Source organism: Cheilinus undulatus, linkage group 1 (genome assembly GCF_018320785.1).
Source record: "Cheilinus undulatus linkage group 1, ASM1832078v1, whole genome shotgun sequence".
Lineage (NCBI taxonomy): Eukaryota > Metazoa > Chordata > Actinopteri > Labriformes > Labridae > Cheilinus > Cheilinus undulatus.
The window spans coordinates 19,513,310-19,539,465 of NC_054865.1; the positions used below are offsets into that span (position 1 = coordinate 19,513,310).

Here is a 26,156-nt window from a genome sequence, read left to right on the forward strand (position 1 = left end):
TCTTTCTTTATAGGTTCTTATCTCAACAAATCTCCTTGCATGTGACTTAGTTCATTATATAGCCGAACTGAGACGGTGAAATTTCAGAATAAAGGCATTCTGTATGAAAGAGGTGAGTTTTTTCACAGAAACTGGGCTTTTACTAAGAAAAGTGCAAAGTTTTAAATGACACATTCTACTTGGAAACATTCTATTCAGAAACAGAAATTTTCAGCAAATTTGGCTTGTGGCATTCATCAGGGTTAAAAAGAAATACACTGCAAACAGGTTCAACCAGTGTGGACAAACATATCTGCAAAAAAAGATAAATCTGACTCTCTACTTAGCATTTTTCTGGTCTCTTTCAGAACTGAAAAAATTGGAACACTTCTCAAGATTCTTTGTGCATACTTCAAGGTTGTGACATGCAGCGCTCATGCAGGCAGTCTGAAAGCCCTGACTTGTCAACATGTAAGCAGAAATGAAAATCAAGCTGTGATGCTGCCAAGACGTGGCCACCATGCTTCCAGTCTAAAATGGATGTAAAACAGGGGTGCCCAACTTTGGCCTATGTGGAATGTGGCCAATTTTTAATGGGTCCCTAGCAGATAAAAAAAAAAAAAAAACACTATTAAAAGAGAAAATGACCCACATAACATGGAAGTTGGGCTTGACTGTATTATACTTCTTAGCTCTGACATCAGTTAGTGCTTTGTCCATTCTGTAAACAAACATTTTGACTAGAAGAATTCATCCTTTTTCCACAATTAAAATGAGGCGTAAACACAAATGGTGAATTTGTTAACAGTAAAAATTAACAACATGATTCATAATGCCCATATGAACGAAGAGAAAAAGATTACAATGGTAAATCGCAGCATGAATGATGCTCATTTGCTGCTTCCTGCTCTGTTTCAAGGTCTGCTTTGTGAACTAAGGGTGGATCCAGAGTTTTAACCAGGTCCAACCAGGCCTCCCAAAATCCCCACTGGCTAATTGTCTTGTCAGCCATTAACAAGTCATTTAAGCATGTTCAGTCACTTAGCATATCTTGACCTACACTGGACTGGTTTTACTTACTTATAATAAATTACAGATCAGGTATACTAAAGTGGCCCCATCGGCCTGATATTCTTCTGGTCGTGGCCCTGTGTGAAAAAAGTTTGGACACCCCTGGTGTAAGGGGTCATGGGGGCTTGTTTTTGACCCATAAACTTGATGCTGAATCTCCTCACTTAAGTCTTTAACTGTAACTCCTGCACACATGGCGCCCTAATCTGAGGAAAAGCTGATGAATAAATCCAGTACAAATGTAAAGTATGACCTTTGTTTGTGCTTGCAGAGAAAAAAAAATCTGATTGACACAAATTTGCAAACACAGCAATGTTCAACATCTCCCTACCATGTCAAACATCTTTTGGAAAGAAGAACAATAAACCAGGATTAGTGATGGCCTCCAACCAGCAGGACCACACTCTCCATAAACAAAGCATAGCCATGCTGCAGCTCTCCTCCACAGTAGCTCTTGGCAGAGCCACGCTAGCCCTTAGCATGTTTCAGCGAGCCGACTCCAGAAAGGCCGTCAGTGGGGCTCCAGTGAAGTGGGATGGTGCATTCCTGTGTGCAGACAGTCTGCAGCAGATTGTCTGCCTCTCCCTCCTGGGCAGGGCTTGCTGGGGGCCATTTGCCCCAACGCTCTTGCCTCTAATTTCCCATAAGACCAGATGGCACCATCATTCACAGCTACCACTGCAAATACAGGGAGGCGGAGGTTTCGCCATTGGAGGCAGACAGGAGGTGAGGAAAAGATATGTGCAAGTGAACATGAGGACAATCATCAGCCAAGGAGGATTTTAATGTATTCCTCACATGGAGGGAGTTTTATGTTAATGAGGCTTGTGGCCCAATGTTAAGCTCCTATTAGAACAAGATTTAATTAGGTTACACCTAAATGAAACAAATCTTTCAGCTAAACAATGAGTAATTAATAAATCTGTGTTCTGATTAGTGCTCTCAGTGACAAAGAATGACAGCTTCATTCATTACCAGTTTACCCTTAGTGCCATTCAAAGTTCCCGTGCTCTTTAGCCAGTGGCTACAACTTGTTTTTTGCAAAGCACGTCAAAAACTGATTGTGCATGTTTTAACATATTTAACAGCCACTGAATTGATAGAGTTTGCACATTTTGGTGCAAAGCAAACTAAACGTCCTTGTAAAGTGAGACATGGCGTATTTGTGCTGCAGGAACAACATATGCTTCATATAGCCTGCTTCATTGGTGGCGGTTGGTGTTTGGTGCTGTGGATCTAAAAGAGTTTTTCCCTTTCCCTTCTCAGGACCACTGCTGGGTGTAGAAACAGAGCATGGCAGCAAACAGCATATTCATTAACCCTGCTGCTGCTGTCAGACTCTTTAGCCTTGAAAAGCCTTCCTCTCTGGTTCACCCCGTCATCTAAGCTGCACCTTCATCAGAGGCGAGCGAGCTGCACCCAAATACATCTCCATCTGGACAAGCGTTGACGCAACACATCTTAAGCTGACAGTCTAATATTTAAGATTTCAGAATGCAAAAAAAGGGGGAGGGAGTGGGTCCTTTTTTCCCTTTTTCTCTCCCTTTCTCCCTGTCTTTTTCTCTCCCGGCCCTCTTGCTGCAGCTGACAAAACTCATACTGAGACGCTCTCCTCCAGGCGGCTCTCTGTATCAAAGTGTAGCTCCTCATCCTTCACAGGTCTGAAGCCATGGATGGATATGTTTTTAACAGGGGTCTGTCTGCGAGGCACTTTAGTCATCCTGAGCAGCGCACAAAACAACAGAGTAATCCTAAGCGCTGAGGTGAGGATGAGAGGGAGACGGGGGCCAACAGCTCCGTCCTGGCTGCTGGAGCTGCTGCTACCGCTGCCAGCTCTACGAGACAATTCATCCCCCAATCCTGTGTCCAGACAGCCCGTTTGAGCTTCAAAATAATGATCCGACCTGATCGCCCACCGGCAAGGCAACATCTCAGGGAAGGACAGAGGGAGGGAGGGATGGAGAGGGCGGCAGAGAAAGAGAAGAAGAGGAGGAAAATGATAGAAACTGTCACTATGAGGGAGTCAGAGAACTGAGAAAGAATCGTATGTATTGGAGGAAAAATGACAAAAGCCACACAAGAAGACAGGCCACCAAGAAAAAGCCCAAGCCTGCTCCAAATTATAAAACAGCACCAACAAAATAATAAAAAACATAACCTTTCTGTATTAAATCTAAAGGATTTGATACCTAAAGAAACAAATCCTTATTGATTTAAAGTGCAATAAAAGCCTGAACACAGCATGGCAGAAAGCAGTAACTCTTAGCGGTTTATAACCATGCCCTCGATATGACTGAGCATTGCTTACACTCTTGTGATTAATTGTAGTTTGAATAATGAGATGAAGGAGGATATTAATAGTGAATATTTTGTTCCACTGATGTAGGCTGAAAAATTTCTTTTCCTATTCTGCTCAGACTTTCACATTGATTTAGCAAAACACACAGCGCCGTGGCTGCCAGCAGCAGAACAGAGCCAGCCCTCTGGCGACGGCAAGCCTGATTGTGTTCAGATAAGGACATGCTCAATTCTGCCTCGCACTATTTGCATTTTTTTTCCCCGGCTTCACGCAAATTGAAAGGTATGCAGATCAACACAGGCTTATGCGAGGGGATCGTAATGAGTTGAAACAATGAGGTCCAATGCATTTCTTCAACCACTCTGCCTGATTGGACTGTCAAGACTTCACAGAAAGGGAGGGAAAAGCATGAATAAGAAAGGAAAAACTAATCGCTTCTGAGTCAGGCCATCATTTGCTGAAAATATGCAGGGCTTTCATGTCTTGTTCTGTTGTCTGAGGTTTGGCTCACGTTCAGACTATCCGTGAGGCCCGGAGAGTTAGCCCGCGGCTCTGTGTGGCTCGGCCTCGCCTTGTTCCCTCGTAGAGAATGATGAACAAGCGGCAGCCCGGTGGAAAGGTCACGCAAGTTAAGGTGGAGTAGAAGTGAAGAATAGAATACACCTTGGAAGCAGCAGTGCTGAATAAAACCTTGAACAGGACGGAGCTGGAGGCAGAATTTATAATGATTCTGACAAAGCCACTCCAGTTGTGTGGACACCTCTGTGGCGTGTGACTAACCTACTCAGTTTGGTTTAAAGCTGCACTAATCAATATTTTTATTTCAACAATGGATTAACCGACTATGTGTAATATGAAAAGGTATGCTCCGAGTGACGAAGAAAAAGAGATTTTCCAACATTGTCTCACAGAAAAATACTAATAAAAAAAAACATGGCAGTGTCAGAAAATTAAAATTATTAGTCCCCATTTGAAACAACGGCTTAGCATAACGCAAAGTTTGGTCATGGGCCATTGGTCATTTATTTCTGATCACCTGACTTCTTATTTTTAGCCATTTCTACCCTTTATATTTTTAGTCGACAAAAACTCAAAAACATTTTAGTCTAGTTTTAATCAGATTTACCCACGGTGGAGAAATATCGTGGATTATACATGTCTGACAACAACTGAATTACATTTTAGTCTTGTTTTAGTCATCCTGATAAAAACTAAACTTACTTTTAGTCAGATTTAGTCATCAAAAATCTATTTTTGGCTAGTCTTAGTCTTTCTCATGGACAAAAGGCTGTTGGCAAACATTTTAAGTTATAGCTTTAGTCAGTGAAATTTGAAATTTGGTCTGGGTCAATAGTTTTGTAGTTGAGCAACTGAAGGGCAAGAAGTTCTTAATCATCAGAGTGCTGATGAGTGCTAAGTAGTTAACATTAGCTAGTTCAGTTCATAAGAGGATCACTCTCAGCTGTTAGTCTGTTAGAATAAATATTTCAAAATATTTTGCCTAGGTAAAAACAATATTTGATGTCAGTATTAAGAGAAGTCTGTTTCTTGTGTTGATTGGAATCTACAGAAACAGCTTAGCATCTAACAGCATCGATCCACCATTTACTGTTGGTTTTCTTTCGTTCCCTGTTCTTGTTCTTCAGAAGCATAACCAGTGCTGATCTCATGATTTAGTTCAGTTTAACAGAAGCTTTCTTTATGCTTTCTTCCCTTCCCTTTTTGAATTAAATAATAGCTAAAAAAGAAAACAGAGACCATTTACTTCTTTTTGCATAGCTGTAGGACCAAGTCCTGTCCTAGCATGGTGTGGTGCCATGAATGTGACATGATGTGAAAGCTTTGAAAACTGTAATCATATTCTGAAGGTGGACAGAAATATGATGAATACAAACACTTCATATGGATGTAAAATCTAATTCTATGTAAACATTTAAAAACAGTGGCAGCAGGTTAATTATTTTCCATGCAGGGCACAATGTCTTGATGGACCCAGCTGTACATCTTTGTTTTTTGTTAGCTTGATGCTAACACCTAATGGAGGTTGCAGTTAACAGGCTACCAATAGCAGCAATGATGTTCAGCTCAAGAAACAATTCAACTTAACAATGTGATGTAATTTATTTCTTATTAAGTTCAGAGATGCTAATCTAGTTTCTGTCCATCTCTGCAGTCTGATGTACTGCAGTTGTCTCCTTTGTCAAAAGTCAGTAGCATGTGGGCTGAAATAAACTAGCACAATGATTAGCAAAACAAGGAGGATGTGCCATTCATTCATTCACTCGTTTACAGTAGACAAGTGATAAAAGGGGAATCTGCATTATGTGGACTATCTGGACCATTTATGCCAGACATCCCTGCTTGTATTCATGTGAAATCTTGTACATTAATGCCTTAAAGTATTTCATGTTTTATACCAAGACTGTCCACATTAGCACTTTATGAGAGACAAAAAATATTCTGTGTGCAAAGATAAAAATCATTTCTGCAGATGACAAAACAGGATGCGGGTGTGCAGCCTCAGTGGTTTAGAGGACTGAATGGAAGAAAAAACGATGTGTGTGCGCACACAGATGCATGTATGCAGGAGAATGTGAGTGTGTGCATGCCAGGCACAACACTCATTATGTTTACATGAAGTTAGTAGAAGTCATTGTGTTAGCCTGACTAAAACTAGACGTCTCAAATGCTTGTAAACTTTAACTATAAACTGTAACAACGACTGGACAAAGCCTAAGTGACAACATCTATTTGGTTGCTTATGGGGGCTTTTGAGTTCAAACTCAAATTTGAGTTCAGGCAGCTGCCACATTGAAAATGCTGTCTCAAAATAACCCAAGTAAAACCTAACAACTGACAAAAAGGTGGAGCTGAGGCAGGCCCTAAGACAAACAGCTATACCATGCCAGCCTACAGTTATATCAGCCATGCCCCTAATTATGCATAAATCAATATCCTTGAACCAGAACAGAAGAATTATGAAAAAAGTCATCTCCCATAAAAGTATGTCCAAAAATCACAGACTACAAAAAGAACTGGGTCTGTGTGACATCAGCTGTTTGGTTACAATAGGTGGGCTCAGCTTTTGAAGCCAATCCGTTGCGGGCTCCATATAGAAATCGCTTTCTCAACCGAACTTTGGATCAACCTAACAGCAGACAAGAGCCCACCCACTGAGCTCCACTTCCTGTCAGCTAAGCTATCACTAAAGCTAGCCTTCTGGTGGTAGCGTCTGCCTATCAAGCTATCTGTCAAATGAGACGCACCAATCAGTGCGCAGTGAGATTTTTCCTAAATAGAATCAAAATGATTGCAGTACAACCCCTGTACACATTTGGCTTTTTGAACCAGGCTGTAAACCAGTTTATTTCTAGTTTAAAAAATGACTTTTTAACGTGTTGTGTACGGTACTTCCAGTGTTTCTGCAGTCTGCCACAAGCGGACGCTCGCCTTATTGCAATATTTTGCACTTCCGCATTGGCTTCATTTCTCTGGACTGGAGGTTGCTGCTTGCCAAAATGCATTTAGCAGTAATTTTTAAGCCGAGTTGTGAATATGATCCTTATAAAATTGGGTGTGCTAGTAACTTTCAGTGCCTCCGCAGTCAGCCTCAAATGGACACTCAAGGGACTGCTGTTTTTTACACTTTTGCATTGGCTTCATTTTCCAACCACAGATGCTGCTGTTTAGCTTTAACCTGAAATTTAAACAGCATTGATGCTAAACATAGCAGGAATTGCACAACACCATGACAGCATTTAGCTCATATGTACAAAAAGTAAAGCACAGAGTGTGTACAGAGATTTAAAGTTAGCTGCTTGCTGCTTGCAGCAGGAAGAATGTCTCCAGTAGCTCATCATCTACCACAGCAGAGGTGGGCATACTCCTGTTAACAAACCAGTTCTCCTGCTCTGCATGTATACGGCCATTTCACCTGGCCTCACCCCTATAGAAGAAACCACTGAATAAAAAGAAACAGCTCAGGGCTTTGGCACTCACATCATCAGGCCATGCTCCAGTTAGCCTGTTAGCATTTTACTTCTGCACTACTGTATAATCTAACTGAGTCTGTTCCATATTTCTTAGTTTCTTAATTACTTCTTACAGGTAATTAATGTGTTGAATGTGAGGAGGGGGAGTCTACGGTAGGGCATTGTGAAAAAAGTACTGTGTTGTGGTTTTATGTTGAAAACATCTACCCCCTGAGAGGACAAAAAACCTGAATAAACACAAACAGACTCACACTTTGGTGTATTATCTTGAGAGAAATAAGGAGTTTCACACAACACTACAGTGTCTCTGCACAGATGGCTTTATGTACTCAAGCTTTTTTTTTATGTTGTGATGCTGCTCAAACCGAGCGAGCTGATGGTGCACACTATACGCAGAATACAGTATGTTGTGTTGCGGATATGTACCTTGAAGTCATCTGGAAGGAGCAATTTGCTGGTCCTGAGGAAACTGAGAATGTAGCGGAATATCTCGCCGTCCCGATCTATGAAGTAGTGCTGCTTCAAGCTGTCCAACACGATGGGCTCGGTGCCATTGAACAGACGACTGATTCTGAAAATTGAAATACACAGACACACGAGCACACACACAAACATGCATGCACGCAGGCGGACGCACACACAATCACACAGAGAGAAAATGGAATGAGCCAGCTCCCTTCAAATGCATGAAACAATTACCCTCCATTTATTTTTCAATTTTATTAGCACTAAGCTTGAAATGCATTAGCATCCCAGGTTGAAACAAGGGGCTTAAGGCACCGTTCCTCCATTCCAGACTTGTTTGAAGTGTCCCTTCTGCAGAAAGATTACAACAACACACACGCTCGCTGCTTGTACTTACAGAAATTAATGGCATGAATGTAGCATTACAACTCTATTATTCCATCTGTCAGAGGGCTGGAAATGAAACAGAGGTAGGAAACGATGGAGGGCTACATACTAATGTGAGGGGGACATCTGGAGAAAATGTTTTACTTTTACAGTTTGATTTTGTTATGAACGTTGGAGGGATTGGACAGCTGCCACCCTACCGTACGCCATGCTTAATACAGAGTTATAGTTTGTGGTTATTTCTACCACATGCTCTGTTTTTGTTTATTTGACGAATAATCTCACCACATTATTCTGCTCATACACTGACATTTCTATTATAATTCAACGATATCCATAAGTCTATTACTGATTATACCATTTATTGAAATGGGACAACCTCAGTGGCTTTTTAAAATGTTTATTTGTCATCGGAGTGCATTTCAGGGCATCCTAATGTTCAGTCAAAATGTACTTTTGTTGAATTCAATGAGATATGTGGTTCATATTAAGGAAAAGCAAAGATTTAGAACATCTTAAGGAGAAAATTACAACTGAATAATTAAAGAGACATTACCCAAAATTACATCAATAAAGATTTCTTATTAGGAAACACAGTCATTAATTTAAAACATGTATGTTTAAGGTTTTATCAAATATTGACTATCTTTTTGCATATTTTAAAACACTTGTTGCTTCTCATAGTGTCCTATTTTTAACCCTTTAAACCAAAGTTCTGCAAGACTGAAAGTTTTAGTTGGATTTGGCTACAGGGGCTCATCAAGGCAAAGGGTGAAAATTGCTGTTATCTTTAAACTTTCATCACACTGCGTCTGTGCTGCGCCTCAGGATACCCTTGGACACATATTCATTTCCCCTTGTCTTTGTGTCGTTTTTCCTGACGCTTACCTGCAGTTTCATTTTTCTCATCCAGGCAAGCCTGCTACATTTGTTCCTACGTTTCTACATCATAATTACACCTATCAGAGCTATAAATGGAGATTCTTGGCATGTCTGAAACATTGAGGATGCAGTGAAGTGTGTCCAAAAGCTTTGTTATGTAACTTTAGTGTAAAAATGTGCTTAAAGTTTGCAACTTATCCAGACGCTAAACTTAGATTTCCCTCAGCAAGACTGGCTGTAGAACTAAAAGGGCTGAATCCCAAACTCCAAACTCTCAGGCTATGAGGCTCATTCCTCATAAATGTAAGAGTGCTTGGTGTTGTCCTGATGTGAAATCATTAAGAGCATGAGGGCTTTAAGTGTGGACTTCTTAACGGCAAATTATGCACTCTTCGTGAGTCTGCATAAGTGCAGACTTTCCTGTTTGACTTACCCAGAATTCATAGCAAACTTGGTGACATGAAGGGTCATCCAGTGCCCTGCTAGACAGGGGCGCTGCTGTGAATTATGGGGCCCATGACAGGACATCACATCAGACCCTACCACTACAGACCAAACCCACTCTGCACAGCTGATTTTGAAACACATGCAATTATAAAGTATATAAAATAATGAAAGAATTAATGTACATAAATACTGACAAATGTTGTACAAATTAGATAGCTAATCTGCAAATTCTGATGATCAAAAATAATAAACTGCAAAATTTTACTACAGGTTTCAGTGGGGTTTGATTTCTACTACAATCATATCAAAGTTTATAGTTCACACGACCACTTCGTCAAGAACTCACATGATTTGCAGCTATAAATATTTCTTTATTAGCAGTTATTAATTAATATTTATTGCTGTTATTCATGTTTGGCAGTGCGGCTGTTCTGGGATTCCTCAGCCCTTCCATGAGCCAACGTAGAAAGCATTAAGCAGGGACACCATACATTTCTACTCTTCCTATGCTGATAAGGAACGCCTAAGGCAGGGAGGGAAGCAACAAAAACCCAGAGCAGAGCAGGCATCATTAACAACAGAATGACACTGACTAAGTCAGACAAAGCATAGAGGAGGAGCTGGGGTGGAGGGTTGCAAGAGCAGCTTACGGAGAGTGGAAAACCTTAGCCAGGCAAGAGCAGTTTAAATATGGCAGCCAATAGCATGCTTAGAGCAAATCAGCTGGTCGTCAGCTAAGGGCTTGCAGGACATCAGCTGATCTCAATTATGGCAGTGCTTGACTCCATGGCCTGCCTGAGCTAACGCTATACGCATGATTTCTGGTACTATGACAACCATTTATTTTTCTAGAGAAAATATATATCCAAATGTATATTGTGCATCACCATTCAGCTGCAAAATACAGAAATCTATTAGTTTTGGTCCATGCAGTTATCACTACCTGAATGTTACTTTTATTGTTAGAAAATAAGAAAAGACTATTTTTATTGGTGAAGAGTGAAGAAAGTCATCTCTATGGTGAAAGATTAAAATTTAATAGAAACTAATATCAAAATATCTTTAGGGCCTACTTTCCTTCCCAAACCCTGCTTCTAGATGCACACAAACACAGGACTTTTTGAGGCAGTATTCAATAATGTTAAAAAAAAGGGAAACCAAATTGAGATGTTCAGTGAAATAGAAAACTGTGAGTTTACTTTTTTGGTTATTGGCTAAAAATTGAGGCTGAAGTTAGTCATAGATGTGGCGAGTTAACCCTCCTGAGGCTGGGAAGGATTGACACAACCCCTGTAGTGCTCTGGATGTCCTTGCATTCAACCAGGGGCATGGGAAAATAATCTGTTGTAAAAATAACCAAGTCCACACCTTAAGGGCACAATAAGGGATGATTTGGCAGGTAAGCACGGCATAGGATACTATCCCGGCAGGAAGTAGAATTGCCACAAGCCTCTGGTTGCACCGTTGATGTCGCAAGGACAGTCTCCAGGCGTATTACCAGGGATGAAAAGGCGCCGACATAAGAGATGCCATCGAGTTTGACCTTGGCTGCCGACAGGTGTCAAGCTTGACTCTGAGATGGGCTTTTTCGCTTATTATATTGTATCCAGGCAATGTGTAACATCTCAAAAGTATGTTTGGCTACTTATTTTTTTACTGTCTTATGGACTCACGCAATCACACAGTGCACACCTGAAGCCATTAAAGTCTGTGAGGCCTCAGTGCTTTTAGGCTTTAGGGTTCGGACTGGGATTGGGCCAAGAAGGGTTTATATACACAAGAAATCTTATGGAAGACATCCATCCATCCACCTCATTTGGGGTTGCAGGAGGGCTGGAGCTGATCCCTGCTGTCATTGGGTAAAAGGCAGGATCCACCCTGGACTGGTCACCAGTCAGTAACAGGGATGATATATACAGATAAACAACCAGTCACACTTTGAGTTCACATCTTTGGGCAATTTAGAGTTGCTAATTAGCCTAACAAGTTTGTTTTTGGACTGTGGGAGGAAGCATGTAAACTCTGCTGAAAAAGCTCTGCCCTAGTGGGGCCCTAAACCAGAAAACTTCTGGTAGTGAGGCAGCAGCACTACTCACTGTCCCACCGTGCAGCTCTGGACCTTCATTTTCTTGTGGTAAGAAAATGCATGTTGTTTACTTGAGATTTCGATTCAATATCTGTAATTCTCAACATAACAACATGGGTTCCAATGATTGAACGTAACTCAAGATCTCGAGAAAACAAGAGAACTGCTTAATTAACCAGTGGAAAACCAGCTTTTTTATCCAGAGATAACAAAATAAATGAGTAATATCTTAAGAAAACAACAAAATTTCACTTGTTAACACAGGAAAACTGAGTTTAAAAAAATCTGTTGGGGCTTAGGGCTTGTGTGAAATCTGTTGCATGAGACCTGCTTAAAGGTTTCTCTGCCTATTTCCATCGTCTTCCTGACAAACAGCTCTTGGCAGGGCGCTGCATTGCTGCTATTATCATCATAGTAATGTAATCAGCTCTTTAATCACAGTAACAGCTTCTCTGTCCGCTGACAGAGTTGTATGACAAAGAAAATTGTAAAACCTATTTGCAAACCAACACACTCATACACCCAGCCCTGCCTGAGCAGTGGCATTGTCAAACTCTATTAGAGGACAGAGAGAGGGAGCCGCAGAGGGAATGTCAATGAACAAACAGCGGGAGTAGACTCATTTTACTGGATTTACTATAACAACGTTGTTCTTTGTAAAAGTGTTTGAGCTTGTATTTAGCGCTGGTATCAGGTATCTCCTGACCCTGATGTGTCGGCTCAGCCCACTGAGGAGATCATGTCAAAGCCAGCTTCTTTCTTTTTCTTTGACTTGACTGTGTGAAGAAGCAGAGCAAAGATGGCTCTCCCTCCCTCCTTGCCTCCTGCCATCCTTCCTCTCTTTCTTTCTTCTTTTTCTTTCTTTCTTTCTCTCCCTGTCTCCATCCTTCTCCCTTGCTCGCTTTCTCTCTGGAAATCGATGCAAAATGCTTTATAAAAAACCAATACTCATCTCCCTGTTTTGCCTGAGGTGTTCCTTTCTCATATGGTCTTGCAATTCTTCCAGCTAGAATTTCACCATACCCCTCCAGGCTAACTCTGTTTTTCATCTCCACTTTTTTAAAAAGCAATTAAAATGCTGCCTGTTTTTCTTTTTCTTTCCCTCTCTTCTACTCCCTTCACTCTCTCACTCTCTCTCGCTCTCTCTTTCTCTGTTGGTCTACTCATTTTTTTTTCCACTTTCTGTTGAATCCCTGAATTGGAGGGGTGGGGGTGTTTTTAACAGGTAGGGAGAGGGAAAAAAGAGTTTGTGTGTATGTGGGGTGAATTAAGAGAAAAGACACATAAACAGACAAAGAGAGAGAGCTAAAGGCAAAGATAAAGGGAAAAAGACAGAGGAGAAAAGAGGACAAACAGTATGAGTAGTGAAGGAGAGTGGGAGAAAAAAAAACTATGACAGAGATACATAGAAAGACATGTAGAGAGTCAGGGAGGGTGAGGGGGAGGTGGTGGGTGTGGGAGGTTATCAAGGACAGGAACAGCTCAGATCTCCCACCCCAGCCGTGCCAAGTGAGGGCAGGCAGCGGGGCAGGGTAGGTGGGCAATATCTGGCAGGATGCTCGCTGCTGCAGCGGCCCCGAGCTGTGCTGGAGATACGTGTCTGCAGGAGGGAGAGGAGGAGGAGGAGAGGGGTGTAGCACAGGTAGATCTGATCCTACAAGAGCTGGTGGAGGCCTAATGAACTCCAGACCTTCAGCAGATTATTGGACAGTGACAAAACAAAGCTCAGTGCACAGTGGTGTCTCAGGTTTGTGCTGGTATGGTCGAAGATGACAGGCACCAACTTTAGCATTAATATCTAGAGGTCTAGAGACTCTGGATTCATGTGAAAGATTTTTTTCTGCAAAATCTTTGGTCTATTGAAAAGTAGGATGGCTGGAGTAACTTCTGCAATTACAACACTTCTCTGGATCAGCTTGATAGAATATGCATAATTGGCTTAAAGGTTATTTAGAACCAGTTTCTATGGAGGAATCAGAATCAGTTCTTGAAGATCTGGGCAGTAACCAATAAGTTCCCTTGAGTCTTTTCTGGTCAGCTTTGAAAAAGTAAAGGTCTTGATGACAATTATGCTGGTACCTGTTGGCGGTATTACCATGAATTTGATGTTTTGCTCACATAGATAGATCTTTAAGTACTATTTTGAACCTCTAGTTGGTATTTGTAATAGTAAACAGTGCATATTTCTGTATAATGTATATTATTTAACTTTTTGTCATCATGACTTTTAAATGTGCATTTAACAAAAGCCTTGCTCTAGCCTCGTCCTATCTAGGAGTCACTGGGCTCTTCTGCAAAATTACAAAAACAAATTTTATGTTATGACCTGAAGAGTAATCATTCAAGTCCTCAGCGCACAGAGCCATGCCATCATCACTGTCTATTTGATTTTTTTTTTCTTTTTGTTGCCTGCTGTGTGTGGTTGTTTTTGAGTTAACATTCTTTAACATTCTGCCCTGCTAGTGTTTAGTTTTATAAAATTCTGTTATGATGCATAATATAAGGACAATATATACAATCAATATTTGAAATCAATATGCATTTATCATGACATATAAAATATACTTAATGTGACAAAAGTAAAACTGCATTATTAAAAAACTAAGGAAAATAAACAGTTTAGCACTAACTCTGTCAGCACAAGTGATGCAATACACCCACTGTGTCAGTGGCACCCAGGCTTTAGTGTTGATTGGCTAGTACTCATATCACGTCCAGCCAATCAGATTGTTTTTTTATGCAGGATTTCTGTTGAGGCTGTGATTGTAAATAAAGCCAGATGGGAAAAAGTGGAGCCTATTGAGTGATTGATTTGACTGATTATCGATAAAATAAAATGATGATAATCAGCCAAATGCCAAGTACTGGTCTCAATCATTGGACAGGCCCCTAAAAGATATTATCAGCATGATATCTGTATCACCAGATAATAGTTTGAAACAGAATCTCCAGGTCTGACACATATGAACATTTTTGCTGATATTTACAACCAAAATTCCTTCTATATACTTCTATAAAGTTGTTTATAAAGACAGATCTACATATGCCAACTCTTTTTCTTTATTCATCATCATTCCTCACACTTTAAAATGTGTTTTAAGAGCTTGAATTTGTTCATTTGTCCATCCTCAAGCTTTAAATTGTGTATTTAAGGACTGCCGTTTTAGGTCTGAACTACATTTAAATACTGGTATTGATTTCTGTGTTGAATATCAGCAAAAATCCAATATCTGGCATCCCAAAAATCTGTATAACAAATAAAATGTATCATTAAATAAAATCGGCTTAATTAAGTCTGAAATAAATGCCAAACCTCTGCTGTGCCTGATTTTGATTGGTTGAGATCTGGTACAAAATATATAAACTGACAGTTACACTGTAAAAACTTCAATTTAGGCAAGAGTATTACTTTAATTTTAAGTCTTTAATATCTCATTACACTTGCATACACAGACAAGTCCAGATAAAATCTTATTTCAAAACATGAAAAGCAAAGATAGGCCTTATTTGGTTCTGCTGAATAGATAAATCTGCAGAGCTCTACTGTGTCCGGCTCTGATTGGTTGAGATCTGGTACAAGATGTACAAACTGCCACTTACAGTGAAATATAAGCACGAATATTAGGCTAAGTTGTACTCTGAAATGTCTCATTACTCTCATAAGTACAGATAAAAGTCTCATTTGAAGACAAAAACAAGAAAAGTGAGGCCAGATTTAGTCATGATAAATATAAAGATCTGCAGATGTGGCCCTCAGATTTAACTTGACTGTCCTGATATAAGATAAATGGACTTATTATGAAACAGATACTCAACAAGCACATTCTGCTTCCCCAACTAGAAAATATTTCTGCCTTGAATTAGCAAAGAAAGCCTTAATTTTAGTGTTTTATATCCTGAATTAAGATGTTTATCCAGGCTTGTTAGATGATCGGGCTTTTAACCCTTAGGGCTCACGCGGCACGAATCCGTGCCGCAGGCACACCCCTTTGTAAATTGCTTGGTAACATTTGAATTGTAAGTTGTAGACCCTAACTTGTTTTTTCTGTCAAAGCTCTGTGTTGTGTCTGTCTAAATCTGTTCTTCATTGATTTGTAGCTCTTACAGAACATTTTCTAGTGAGCCCTAAACTTGGCTGACTTCCCTGGTCTCTGAGGACGGCGTTGTCGTATACAACAAGAAGTGAAACAGTTTAGAAAAACGTTAACAACTTTTGAACCATAAGTCATAGACACTTACTTTTTCCTCTGAAAGCTGACCACTTTGCTGTTCTTTTGCTACCCTCGATGTCTCCATAGCCCTTAAGGGCGCCTTTCTAGCAAGCCCGGAACTTCGGTGAGTTTTCGGGGTCTTTAAAGATTAAATCCATGGAATTAGATCTGATAATAAGCAGATTTTTGTCTATTTTTAATCCATTTTCAATCATTTACTTTGGCTTTCTTTGGTGGGTAGCACCAAAATTTGTTGAGGGCAATGTTTACATGCAGTGCATTGTGGGAGGGGCTGTCCTCCAATAGAAAGATGTTGCCTCTCTACTGCTTAAAGGAAACAGATGAATCTAACTGCAAAAAAGCGCAAAAGTCACTTTTGTTTACTGTGTGTTATCAATAAAAATCTGTGAGTTTCATATTTCGATTTTTGTTTCTTTTGTCTTTAGAGTAAAATTACTGTAGTAGATATATTCTTAAAGTCCAGGTTGTCCTGAAAATGATGGGATGATTCACAAGCTTTTAAAGACAAAAAGTCCAGACGAGACATGATGGTGAAAAAAATAGCAGTGAGCTCTAAGGGTTATTAAGTGTAATTAGATATTCTTGACAAGAAAACAGACAAAAACACTCACTTAGATTTTGCAGAGAATCAAAATGTCTTCCAAATGCAAAAGTTGAATTCTGCCAAATATAATAATTTCAGATGATGATTGATCATGTTTCTGCATAACTCTTAATACATTTTCAAAATATCAATATTAAATCAGCGGCAGCAACAAAAAGCCTCTTGCACACTTCTATGGGAATAAACTTCATCATTCTCTCTGTTGCCTAGCATTCAGTTACCAGAGTCAAGAGTTGCAACAATAAATCAAATAAATGAATCATCAATAAAAAGAAAATTAATCTCTGAATATTTAAATTATCATTGAATTGCAGATGTCAATTTCCAAGCAAAGTATATTGAATGTTTATTGAATTTAGCCTTTAAAAGTACAGATGTAGGTGTTTGTTAGTGGGGCATCTTGGGTTTTGTTTGTTTGCTGGATGAAAAAGGAAATTTGGGGACTACACTTTAAAAACATTTTGCAACTTGCCCACACTTTATGCATTAAACGATGAATCAGTTACTCCTCCAAAGTAATCAGCGAATTGATCAATTATGAGAGTGATCCCTTGGTGCCGTCTGTCACGGTCCATGATATGAAATATTTATGAGATGCTTAAATGCACGAAAACCAACAGCCTTAATTTATTCTTGTTTTTATGAAACATCTCCACTTTCTACTTTCAATCTCTGCAGTTTAATGTCAACATGTTTCAGCTTTAATTATAAGCTTTTAAAACTTGACTTTCTCTGCATAAGATGAAGAATTAATTTGCAGTATTATGCAATAAAATTATCAAAACTAAATGTTATTAAACAGCTGATTTTATCATTTGATTTTCACAGTTTGTCGGTGCCGAATCAAGGTAACACTAACTTAAAGCTCTCCAGCTCCTATAAAAAATGACGTATAGATCTGAAATTTGATACGGATCTAGTTGACATGATGTTAAAGATGTTTGGAAATTTTCACACTTGTACCATTTATAAATTCCTTGTTAGTGCAACGCAAATAAGACTGACTAAAGAGTATAACCGGACCTCATTTCTTTCATGTTATTGCTGGTAAAAGGTTTTAGGCCTTTAATAAATGAACACATTTGCACATTTGGAGTATAGTGCATTTCAAATGAGGCCTAATTCATAAGGTTCAGCTTCAGAGTCCTTAGCTAAGAAGCTTTTAATCTATGTAAACCAATGACCAAACCAAGAAAAGGTGTTTTAAAAAAGGGTTAAAAGGCCCAAAACACTTGAGATTGAGATTATAGCAGCTTAAAGTCCTAATAATAAAATGGAATTATGATGAGAGGCAGCATACTTATTTCTGAAACTCGCATATAATAAATGGTTCAGCATGCAGAAAAGGAAGCTGTTAGATGAAGTGGACTACCAAAAGAGAGAGCATGAATCCAGTGGAGATCTGTCGTTTCTCGACACAGAAAGCTCGTCTTCAAAGAGAAAAATGTCCAGTGGTCCTTTCAAAATAGTTTCCTTGTCTGTGAAACATTTCCCCCTAATTTCCTCAGCTTCTGTTCAAGTGACTGCTCCGACTGTCCTCTGTGAGAGCCACACAGAGCGAGCATCAAACTTTCATGACCCCTGTCCCTTAATATGGCCCGCGCTGAGGAAGATGAATCGCCACACATTAGTTACTAGACTAACTTTCTCTTGGCACGCTGCATTATTTAGCGGACAATCTATTAAAAGTAATCATCAACTTTAAACTCCTTAACCCTGCTCTTTTTTTTCTTGCCGTCACCTTTTTTTCTGTTTTGTGTCCTGCTGGAGCGGACGTGGCTGAAAAAACGAGGCGTATGCGGCGATGCCAGTGTAATTGTTTTGCTTTCTGCTGTCAGCCATTATCCTAATTCACACAAAAGGGCCCCTCCTTCCACTGGCTCCAGCGGAAAGTGGAGCCCTGAGGCCAACTGTACACTGAGGAGGCTGAGAGAGAGACTGTATGCATGTGTGTGAGTGTGATCCAGAGTGAGAAAGGAACAGAAAGAGACGGGGAGAGAGAGAGCACTCCAACCAACACTCACCATGGTATCCTCTCTTTGCTCTGACTGTAAAAACACTGTTTGGTGCTCTGACATGACTCTGTTCTCCATTTGCATGGTGCCCTGTGTGTGTCCCCCCTATGAATAACCGCCCTGCACAAGAGCGGAAAAAATACAGAACACAACAGCTAGTCCCAAACACAGAAAAAAGAGACTTAAATAAAAGAGTCTAGCCCTTAGAAACACCATAAATCTTCCTTTTAAGCCGATATGAATTTGCTCCAATAGCTTTGAAAAATCAGATCTAAAAACCACAGGCTTATTCGATTAAAACATAGCTGTTGTCTTGTCTTGACTAAAGCCAATAAAATGCCAAAACTATGTGCAAAAAGAGCATCTCAGCAGCTGCAACAGTCACAGGCCCTTCTCTAGGATGAGCCTTATTTTTTCTCATGACGTGTTGCAGTCAGGAATAAAAAGAAAGCTGTCAGGGATTTCCTGTCAGCAGACTCTAACAATATCAAGACTTTATTACCCTGGGATTATGTGGTTTGTTTCCTGTAGCCAGTTTGGCAGATTTTCCAACAACCTGGTGAATGTTTACCTTGGCCCACATGGGACTCTGTCAGCAATCGAAGGCTGTTATAGTGTCATGAATACAACGCTCAGCGTTTGAGAGAATAGTCTACAGAAACGCTGAGGAATTCAGAGCAGGGATGTTTTATGATTTTATCTCAGGTGTGTTTGGTATCAGAGATAGCTTCACTGGTGTCACCCCTGTTTGTGCATGGAGCTAAAAACGTGAATAAAGTGGGAGGGTGGATTTAAAAAAACAACAACATGCACAATGTGAATCATCATGACTAAAAGTTACAAAAGGAAGGGCTAGGAAAATAAAATGCCAGTGAGGTTGGCTGAGAGAGAGAGAGAGAGCAGGAGTTATCTCAATTAAAGTTTGACTGCAATTACAGCTATTTTTGCTATTTTAGGAAGGATTAAAACAACTCTGCCTTATTATGAATACATTTTATAAAAGATAATACATGTGCCTTAAAAATGAGCCAGTTTAATCACAAATAATGACTGTCAGAGGACTAAAAGGTGCTTGTTTTGAATTTATAGAGGGGAATAAAATCAATATGATGCATCAATTACGTAGTTTTAGTAAGATTTGGTGCACATTAGCGCTAATGAAAAAAATCTGTTTCACTGTTTCATCCAAGGTTTCCTAGCAGCACCCTGATCCACTGACAAATAAATAAATAAATCATAAAAACCAGAGTGTGAAAGTGGGTGTAGTGCACGCAGAAAATGTTTGTGTGATGTGTTATTTCGCACCAACGTTCAAAATCAGCGAGTGAAGACAAAAACACTGTCACTGCCAGCTTGACAGCAGCCGAATATTCAAATACCATCGTTGTGTGAGGGGAGATAACAATAAACTAATAAATAATTAAATGAATTAAAAGCCCCTGGAGGTATTTATTAAACAATTAAAACATAACGAGGACTAAAAAAAATAAATCAAATTCAACATTTTTACAGCTGTGAGAGCTTTATAATGATTGGAAATAAATGTCTCCACATGGTCTGAGAAGATATTAGAAATGGTCAGAATTTGGAAGTCCTGATAAAGTCTGTTTTAATAGAAAAACAGCAGATAAATAAGGAAATAATGGATTTAATGACTCTATATAGCTGGACAGAAATGGGCTGATTATATTTGAAGATTGGCATCTTAATAAGAAACTTAATGCATTTTGGATGTTCTTCAAATGTCAACCAACTGGATGTAAATCATCTTCAGTAATTATTTTATAATCATTATTATGATGAATACAATGGCACACTAATAGCAGCATTACCTTGAGTCTGGATACTTGGTGAGGGTCGCCAGGCTGCTGGTGTACATGTGTCCCCCGACATCGATGTGCACCGGGGCGTTCGCCTTGGTCAGCTGAGCCGGCAGAGGGATCCCCTGAGCGGCCAGGGGAGAGACCGGGGACCGGGTCAGAGACAGCCGTGACATGCTTCTTCCCTCCTGAAAGCAAGTGTAGAGAAAAGCCATGGGAATAACAAAAAAAGAAAAAGAAAAAAAAAAAAAAGAAAAAAGAAAAAAGAAGACTATAAAAAACCACAAACAGAGTGATCCTACACAGGGAAGCAGGTAGTTTCCTCTCTGAGTGCTATCAGATCACTTCCATGTCTGTCTGGTCGCATATTTAGCCTGGAAATTATTGCCACCGCTCTAATTAAGTATGTTTGCATCTTTTCATGCAGCACCGGAGGCGAGGATAGGAGGATGCTTATTAGAGAGAGAGAGGGGGAGAGAGAGAGAGAGAGAGAGAGAGATGGACAGATAGAAAGGGAGGGAAAGAAAGGAAGAGAGGGGGAGAGAAAGAGAGGGAGGAATGCTAGGTGTCAGCCTCCAGGGGAATAAAACAAACTGCTGCTGCAATATTCTAATTAAAGGTCGCCTTATGTGTGAGACGTGATGCGCCCAGACACACCAAGCACCAATCTGAGAGCAAGGAAAACACGGAGAGGAGGGAGGGGGGCAACTTTAACTCTCAGCATCCATAACAAAAGAAGATAAAGATGAGAGTTTGACTTGAAACTGCGGACACTCGCCTAGAATACTGATTTTTACCTATGGCACACAGGAAAGAACTTTATGACAACGTGCGTAAAACCAAACAATGGAGACCCCGCTGCATATGCTTCGACAAAACGTCAAAAATAATGATACAAACAACAATATTTGATCTTTTAATCAGCTCTTGAGTCTGTTAATAAAGATGCCGGTGGCTAATACAAGCATCATGTTTCAGAGAAGCACAATGCTTCGTGGCTCCGGAGGCACAGGAGTTTGGAGCTCTGGGTGCTCGTCTGTGTTCTCTGAGGTCAGCACGGTGCTGAGATTGATTAACAGCTAAAATGTTTCCCAAAATATTTTTATTCCACTTCGATACGCCGCTTTTTAATTCCGTACTGCTCCTAGAAGAGCAGAGGACGCGTAAAAGTCCAGTTCACCTGTGCGTAATTTGTGCCCAACAGCTGCAGGTGAAGGAGCTCACCTAAACCGCCCACGTTTAAATGTGTGACTCTCTTCTTTGCAAATTATAGAATGAACTGGTGAAAATTAATGGAGGTTGTGTAACATTTGAAGATTTTTATTCTAATATAAAACTACACAAGTTTTTCTTTATCCTAATTGTTAAGCGTCAATATTTGACGACCTGAGGTGAGACCTTTCGTGGCAATGTCCTCATAAAACTTTGGAAATCAGCTGGAGCTCCACAGTTATACTCGACTCTGTCACATACTCTCCACATGGATCTGAACTAGTTCACCGGTTCATTTTCCTGTTTAACTCATGAATTAAAGGCCGATGTGAAAGTCCGGATCAGTTTCTGGGCCCTGGGAGGAAGTGCTGCTGGGTAAAAAGAGAGACCAGAGGTTTTCTTTTTTTTTTTTTTCACACGGTGTTTCCCGCCTCACAGCAGTATCATGTTCGTTTAATACGATTACAGGAGGACAGGATTACATTTCAAATCCCAGGAAAGAGGAAAGAAAAAAAAAAACTTGGAAAGACTTAAGAAGTTTGGGGTTCACACAGAGCTGTCCCGGTGACACACACTCACACAAACACACATATATACACACTCTCACCCCCCTTGCTCTCTCTTAACCAACCAATCAATTAACTAATTCAATTAAGCTGCATGTGCACGTATGAAACCGGGGAAAGGACGCGCACATCTCCCGATTCTCTCAATCATCTTCAATCATTGATCATAATTTCAACATCCTGTGTCTTTTAATCCTTCACCCCCTCCCTCTCCTCTCACATAACCACACAGCATATATGATAAATTCCGCCGCTGTAGAGACGTCAACTTTCTCCTCGGAGCTGCCGTGCTACAGCCTCCTTCACCTGACCCTGTCCCAACGTCCAAACACATGAAATCCTCATAAACCCCCCCACATTAGAACAACTATACATCGAAAATGTTGACTACATCCTGCTTTACACGACCACTACAAGCCTGAGCTCTGCCTTTATAATTCTACAATATGCTCAATATGGCGTCTTATTCCTGCGCTGCAATTAAAAGCACAATCTCGACACGTGTGATTCACCATCCTCTAAAATTACATCCAACACATGTGTTGTCCGGTTAAAGAGGAAAAAAAAAACCCACTCTGGGTCGAGCTGTATTCACGTTACTCTTCGGCACCAGTTCGACAAGACTCATCGAAAACTGCCCAGATTTGAGCCTACACAGCCTGTGCGTAAATATAAAGCATTCTGAAATGTAAAATTGTCACCCTACCGTTTCAAACATCGTAGGGAGTCCAAAGGAAATCCGTGCCGGCGGTCAGTCCCAGCTGCTGTCCGCGTAACCCCCGAAAAATTCAAATATTTTCTCCCCGAGTTTGTGGTACAACTACAGCAGCATCCAGCTCCAGCACGAACCTACACACTGCCGCACGGTAAAGCCAAGTCTCTGCTCCGTATCCCGCACTAAACTGCTTTTAAAAGACACTACGAGGCTGCGGTCGGGGAGGACTGCTTGCAAAGAGTCTCTGTGGCTTTAAAGGCTCTATTGCAAGGCTGCCTCGACCTGTCCTCAGCAAGCTTCTTTGTACCAAAGCGCACAGGAAGCGTCCTTACCTTGTACATAGATGAGATGATCTCCTTCCCCTTCTCTGCTCTTATTTGGATACGCGTAAAAATGTGCGCTCTTGTTGGAATCCTGCTTCGTATTTCGGGCTTCTTGTCTGCTTTTTTGCCTAAATGAAACTGCCCCTGTGGTTTGTTATGAGAAGAAGAAAGCCAATAATCCGTCTCTAAATAACAGAGCAGAGCTAAAAAAGAAAATTCTCGCTCCGGGCTGCCCAAGCGCCTCTGGGCCAGGGATTAGGCTACAATTAGCTCAACTCCACTCTCTCGCCCAGGCAATTTTCTCAAGGAAGAAAACGTGATACCCCTCTATTCCCGAAATTATGACTGTACAGATTTAATAACTTCTCTTATTTGTTCTTTTCCCGGCAAAAGTAGATCGTAGTGAAGTTGTGAGGGGGAAGGAAACCTAACAGGCAACTGTTAGTCGCTCAATAGATTTAGAGCAGCAAAAAGCAGATTTTAATCATTGTCACTTCGTCTGATGTAACAGCTCCCCAGGCAGTTCCAGCTAGTAGGCACACATTTCCATCTCCATCTCCTGCCTGAATGTAAAGTTTAAAAGCAGCCGAGCTGCCATAGTCCTTCACTCAGGCAACATGCAATAAAGGCGCAGTAACTTGTTGATAAAGTCCCAGCAGGAAAAATATGTTGAAAATGAAGAGATATCCTTGAACCAATATCTTTTTTTCATGCGGTGATTTTCCCCTTGTGTCCCCTCTCCCTCTGTCTCTCCCTCTCTCTCCCCTCTCTCCCTCTCTTGCCTTAATGTCTGGAGTTGTAACGCCAAATTTCCTGCAGGCCATTAAAATCAAATGACGTCCATGGACATGCATGCATGCTGCTGCAGAAAGCGCCCTCACAACCTGCCTGCAGCCAAATGCGCCATTTCAATTATAGCGCAGGGCTTAGATGGAGATATCTGCCCAGAACAACCCCCCCCCCCCCTCCTCCCCTCTCCCTCCCTCCCCTCCTCACTCTGTTAGTGAAAGCAGAAAGCCTCCAGACTTTTTTGGAAAATAAGATTTTGGGCTGATCATTGTTATTTTTTCAACATGTGAAGACACAATGCAACGTGATGAGAGCTGCTGGAGTGGTGCGCCAGTTTTTGCTCCGAGAGAAAAGGAAGTAAAGAGTCAAGCAGGTGCTCACACCAAAGAGATGATAATTTATTTATTTGCATGTTTGTTTATTTGCGGGTAAATAACTGTGAATAATTGATGCAACACTGAGCCCAGTAATTACTCTGTAACAGCATCCTAACCGAGGTGGAGGGTCGTTTCTTGATATTTGGCGCCAACCAGTGTGGGAACTTATTATTGGTCCACGACAGATACTTTTCTGGGATCTCTTTCTTTTGTTTACTGTAGGAGGAAAGTGAGATTTCTTGAACTTTTTAAAACAATCAGATGTGCGCAGGCACAGCTGTGATACAGGCGCTGTCTTTTTGGAAATCCCCCCACAGCTCTCTAATGAGAATACAACAAAACGTATTTAAAGTTAAAATAAACCAGTTCTTCCTGTGATCTGACAGCAGGACTGGTAGGAAGAGTGAAGATGCTTCTCTCCTTGAAGCCAAACTCTTCCTCATAATTAGACAGCCCTGCGCGCGCCTCTCAGCGCTCCCATCGCTCCCTCTGGCTCAGATTTGTTGTTTCCAGAGGTACAAAACCGGAGGGGGAAACTGGATTTTTTTTTCTCATTAAAGGAAACAAGCCCGGAGTGAGTTCAATTACATGAAGTATGCAGGGATGTTGTAAATTTAAAGATTTAAATAGCTTACAAAGTGGCCCCGGGCCCCATCAGTTAATTTCCTTAATTTATGGATTTTAGCGGGGTGTCTATGTGAAAGAGGAGAAGTAGGTCATCTTGAGGATTTGAAGAAAGCTTTGAGATCTCAAAACAGATGCAAACATGTGACCCTTCAGACCAACTGACCCCTGAAACACTGACGTTTATTTCTCTCCGACTGCCACCATGCACCAGAATCACGACTTTTGATTCAAGTGAAGGAAAATGAAGACGTGACTTTGATTTTTGACTCAAGTAATGAGACTACATGTATGTTTGATGTCGATGTACACATAATCATTTTTTCGTTTCTTTTTTTTCTTTTTTTTTTTTTTGTCAAATTTTCATTTTTTTGTACTTTTTCCTGTCATTTTATCCTGATTTTTTTCGTCATTTTTTCTCGCCAATTTTTTGGAAATTTTTGTGTGTGATTTTTTTTGCCATTTTCTTTTCTTATTAATTTTTTCATGATTATTTTTTGTCAATTTTATTTATGTCCAGGTTTCCATTAAGGGATTGATGTAAATGTGCCAATATTTTTGTAAATTAGTAGTAAAACTCTTTTGTAATCATGAGTTATACTGTTAAAACAACAAGAGAGATTAGAAGCAACAAATGGCCCAAAAGTCACCTGATAAATCACTCAGAAAAATCAGAAACACTTGAAAATAACTACTATTACAGTAAAAGCTCATGGGTGACTGTGGGAATGGAGCGTCTTGATTGGCTACATTTTTTCTCATCCCACAGCCTGATTGGCCAACCTCCAATCTCACACTGGACAGCTGTGGTCTTGATTGGATTATGCCCATTCTGACATTAGCCATTCATGACCCTGATTGGACGATGACATCTTTAGACCTATTATCCTGTGTCAGGTGTCTTGGATGTCACGGGTTCGATCCCCAGCTCCTGCAGTCAGATGTCAATGCGTCCTTGGGCAAGACACTTAACGCGATTTTCTCCCACTGCTTTGTCACTGGCGTGTCAGTGGGTATGGATGCATGTTGTTGGGTTAACTGATACTGATCTCCAATAGCAACCTCCGCCATCAGTGTGTCAGTAAAGCATTAATTAGTTTTTGACTCATCATTTATAAAGCATTATTAACTATCAGATATGTCATTGTAAACACAGCTATATATTCTTTATCAATGCACTAAAGTTAAGCACTGGCAAAGGATATGATTAAGATTAGGGTCAGAAATACTGTACTAATACATCAGTAAAACATTTATAGCTTTGTTTATAA

General features: G+C 40.4%; 1 protein-coding gene across 2 annotated transcripts in view; it reads right to left on the reverse strand.

Moving 5' to 3' along the window:
- The window catches only part of LOC121514904 (BTB/POZ domain-containing protein kctd15), a 48,942-nt gene extending 25,118 nt beyond the window's left edge, over positions 1-23,824 (reverse strand). The window contains exons 1-3 of one of the 2 annotated variants that reach the window (XM_041795335.1): positions 23,105-23,824; positions 20,292-20,467; positions 7,768-7,912 (exon numbers count right to left, since the gene is read on the reverse strand). In XM_041795335.1, coding sequence (XP_041651269.1) covers positions 7,768-7,912; positions 20,292-20,467; positions 23,105-23,113 — 330 coding nt within the window. In that variant the 5' untranslated portion in view covers positions 23,114-23,824. Of the gene's footprint in view, positions 1-7,767; positions 7,913-20,291; positions 20,468-22,763; positions 23,066-23,104 lie in introns of those variants that run through there. The other variant, XM_041795326.1, reaches the window with a different exon arrangement.
- Positions 23,825-26,156: the final 2,332 nt, after the last annotated feature.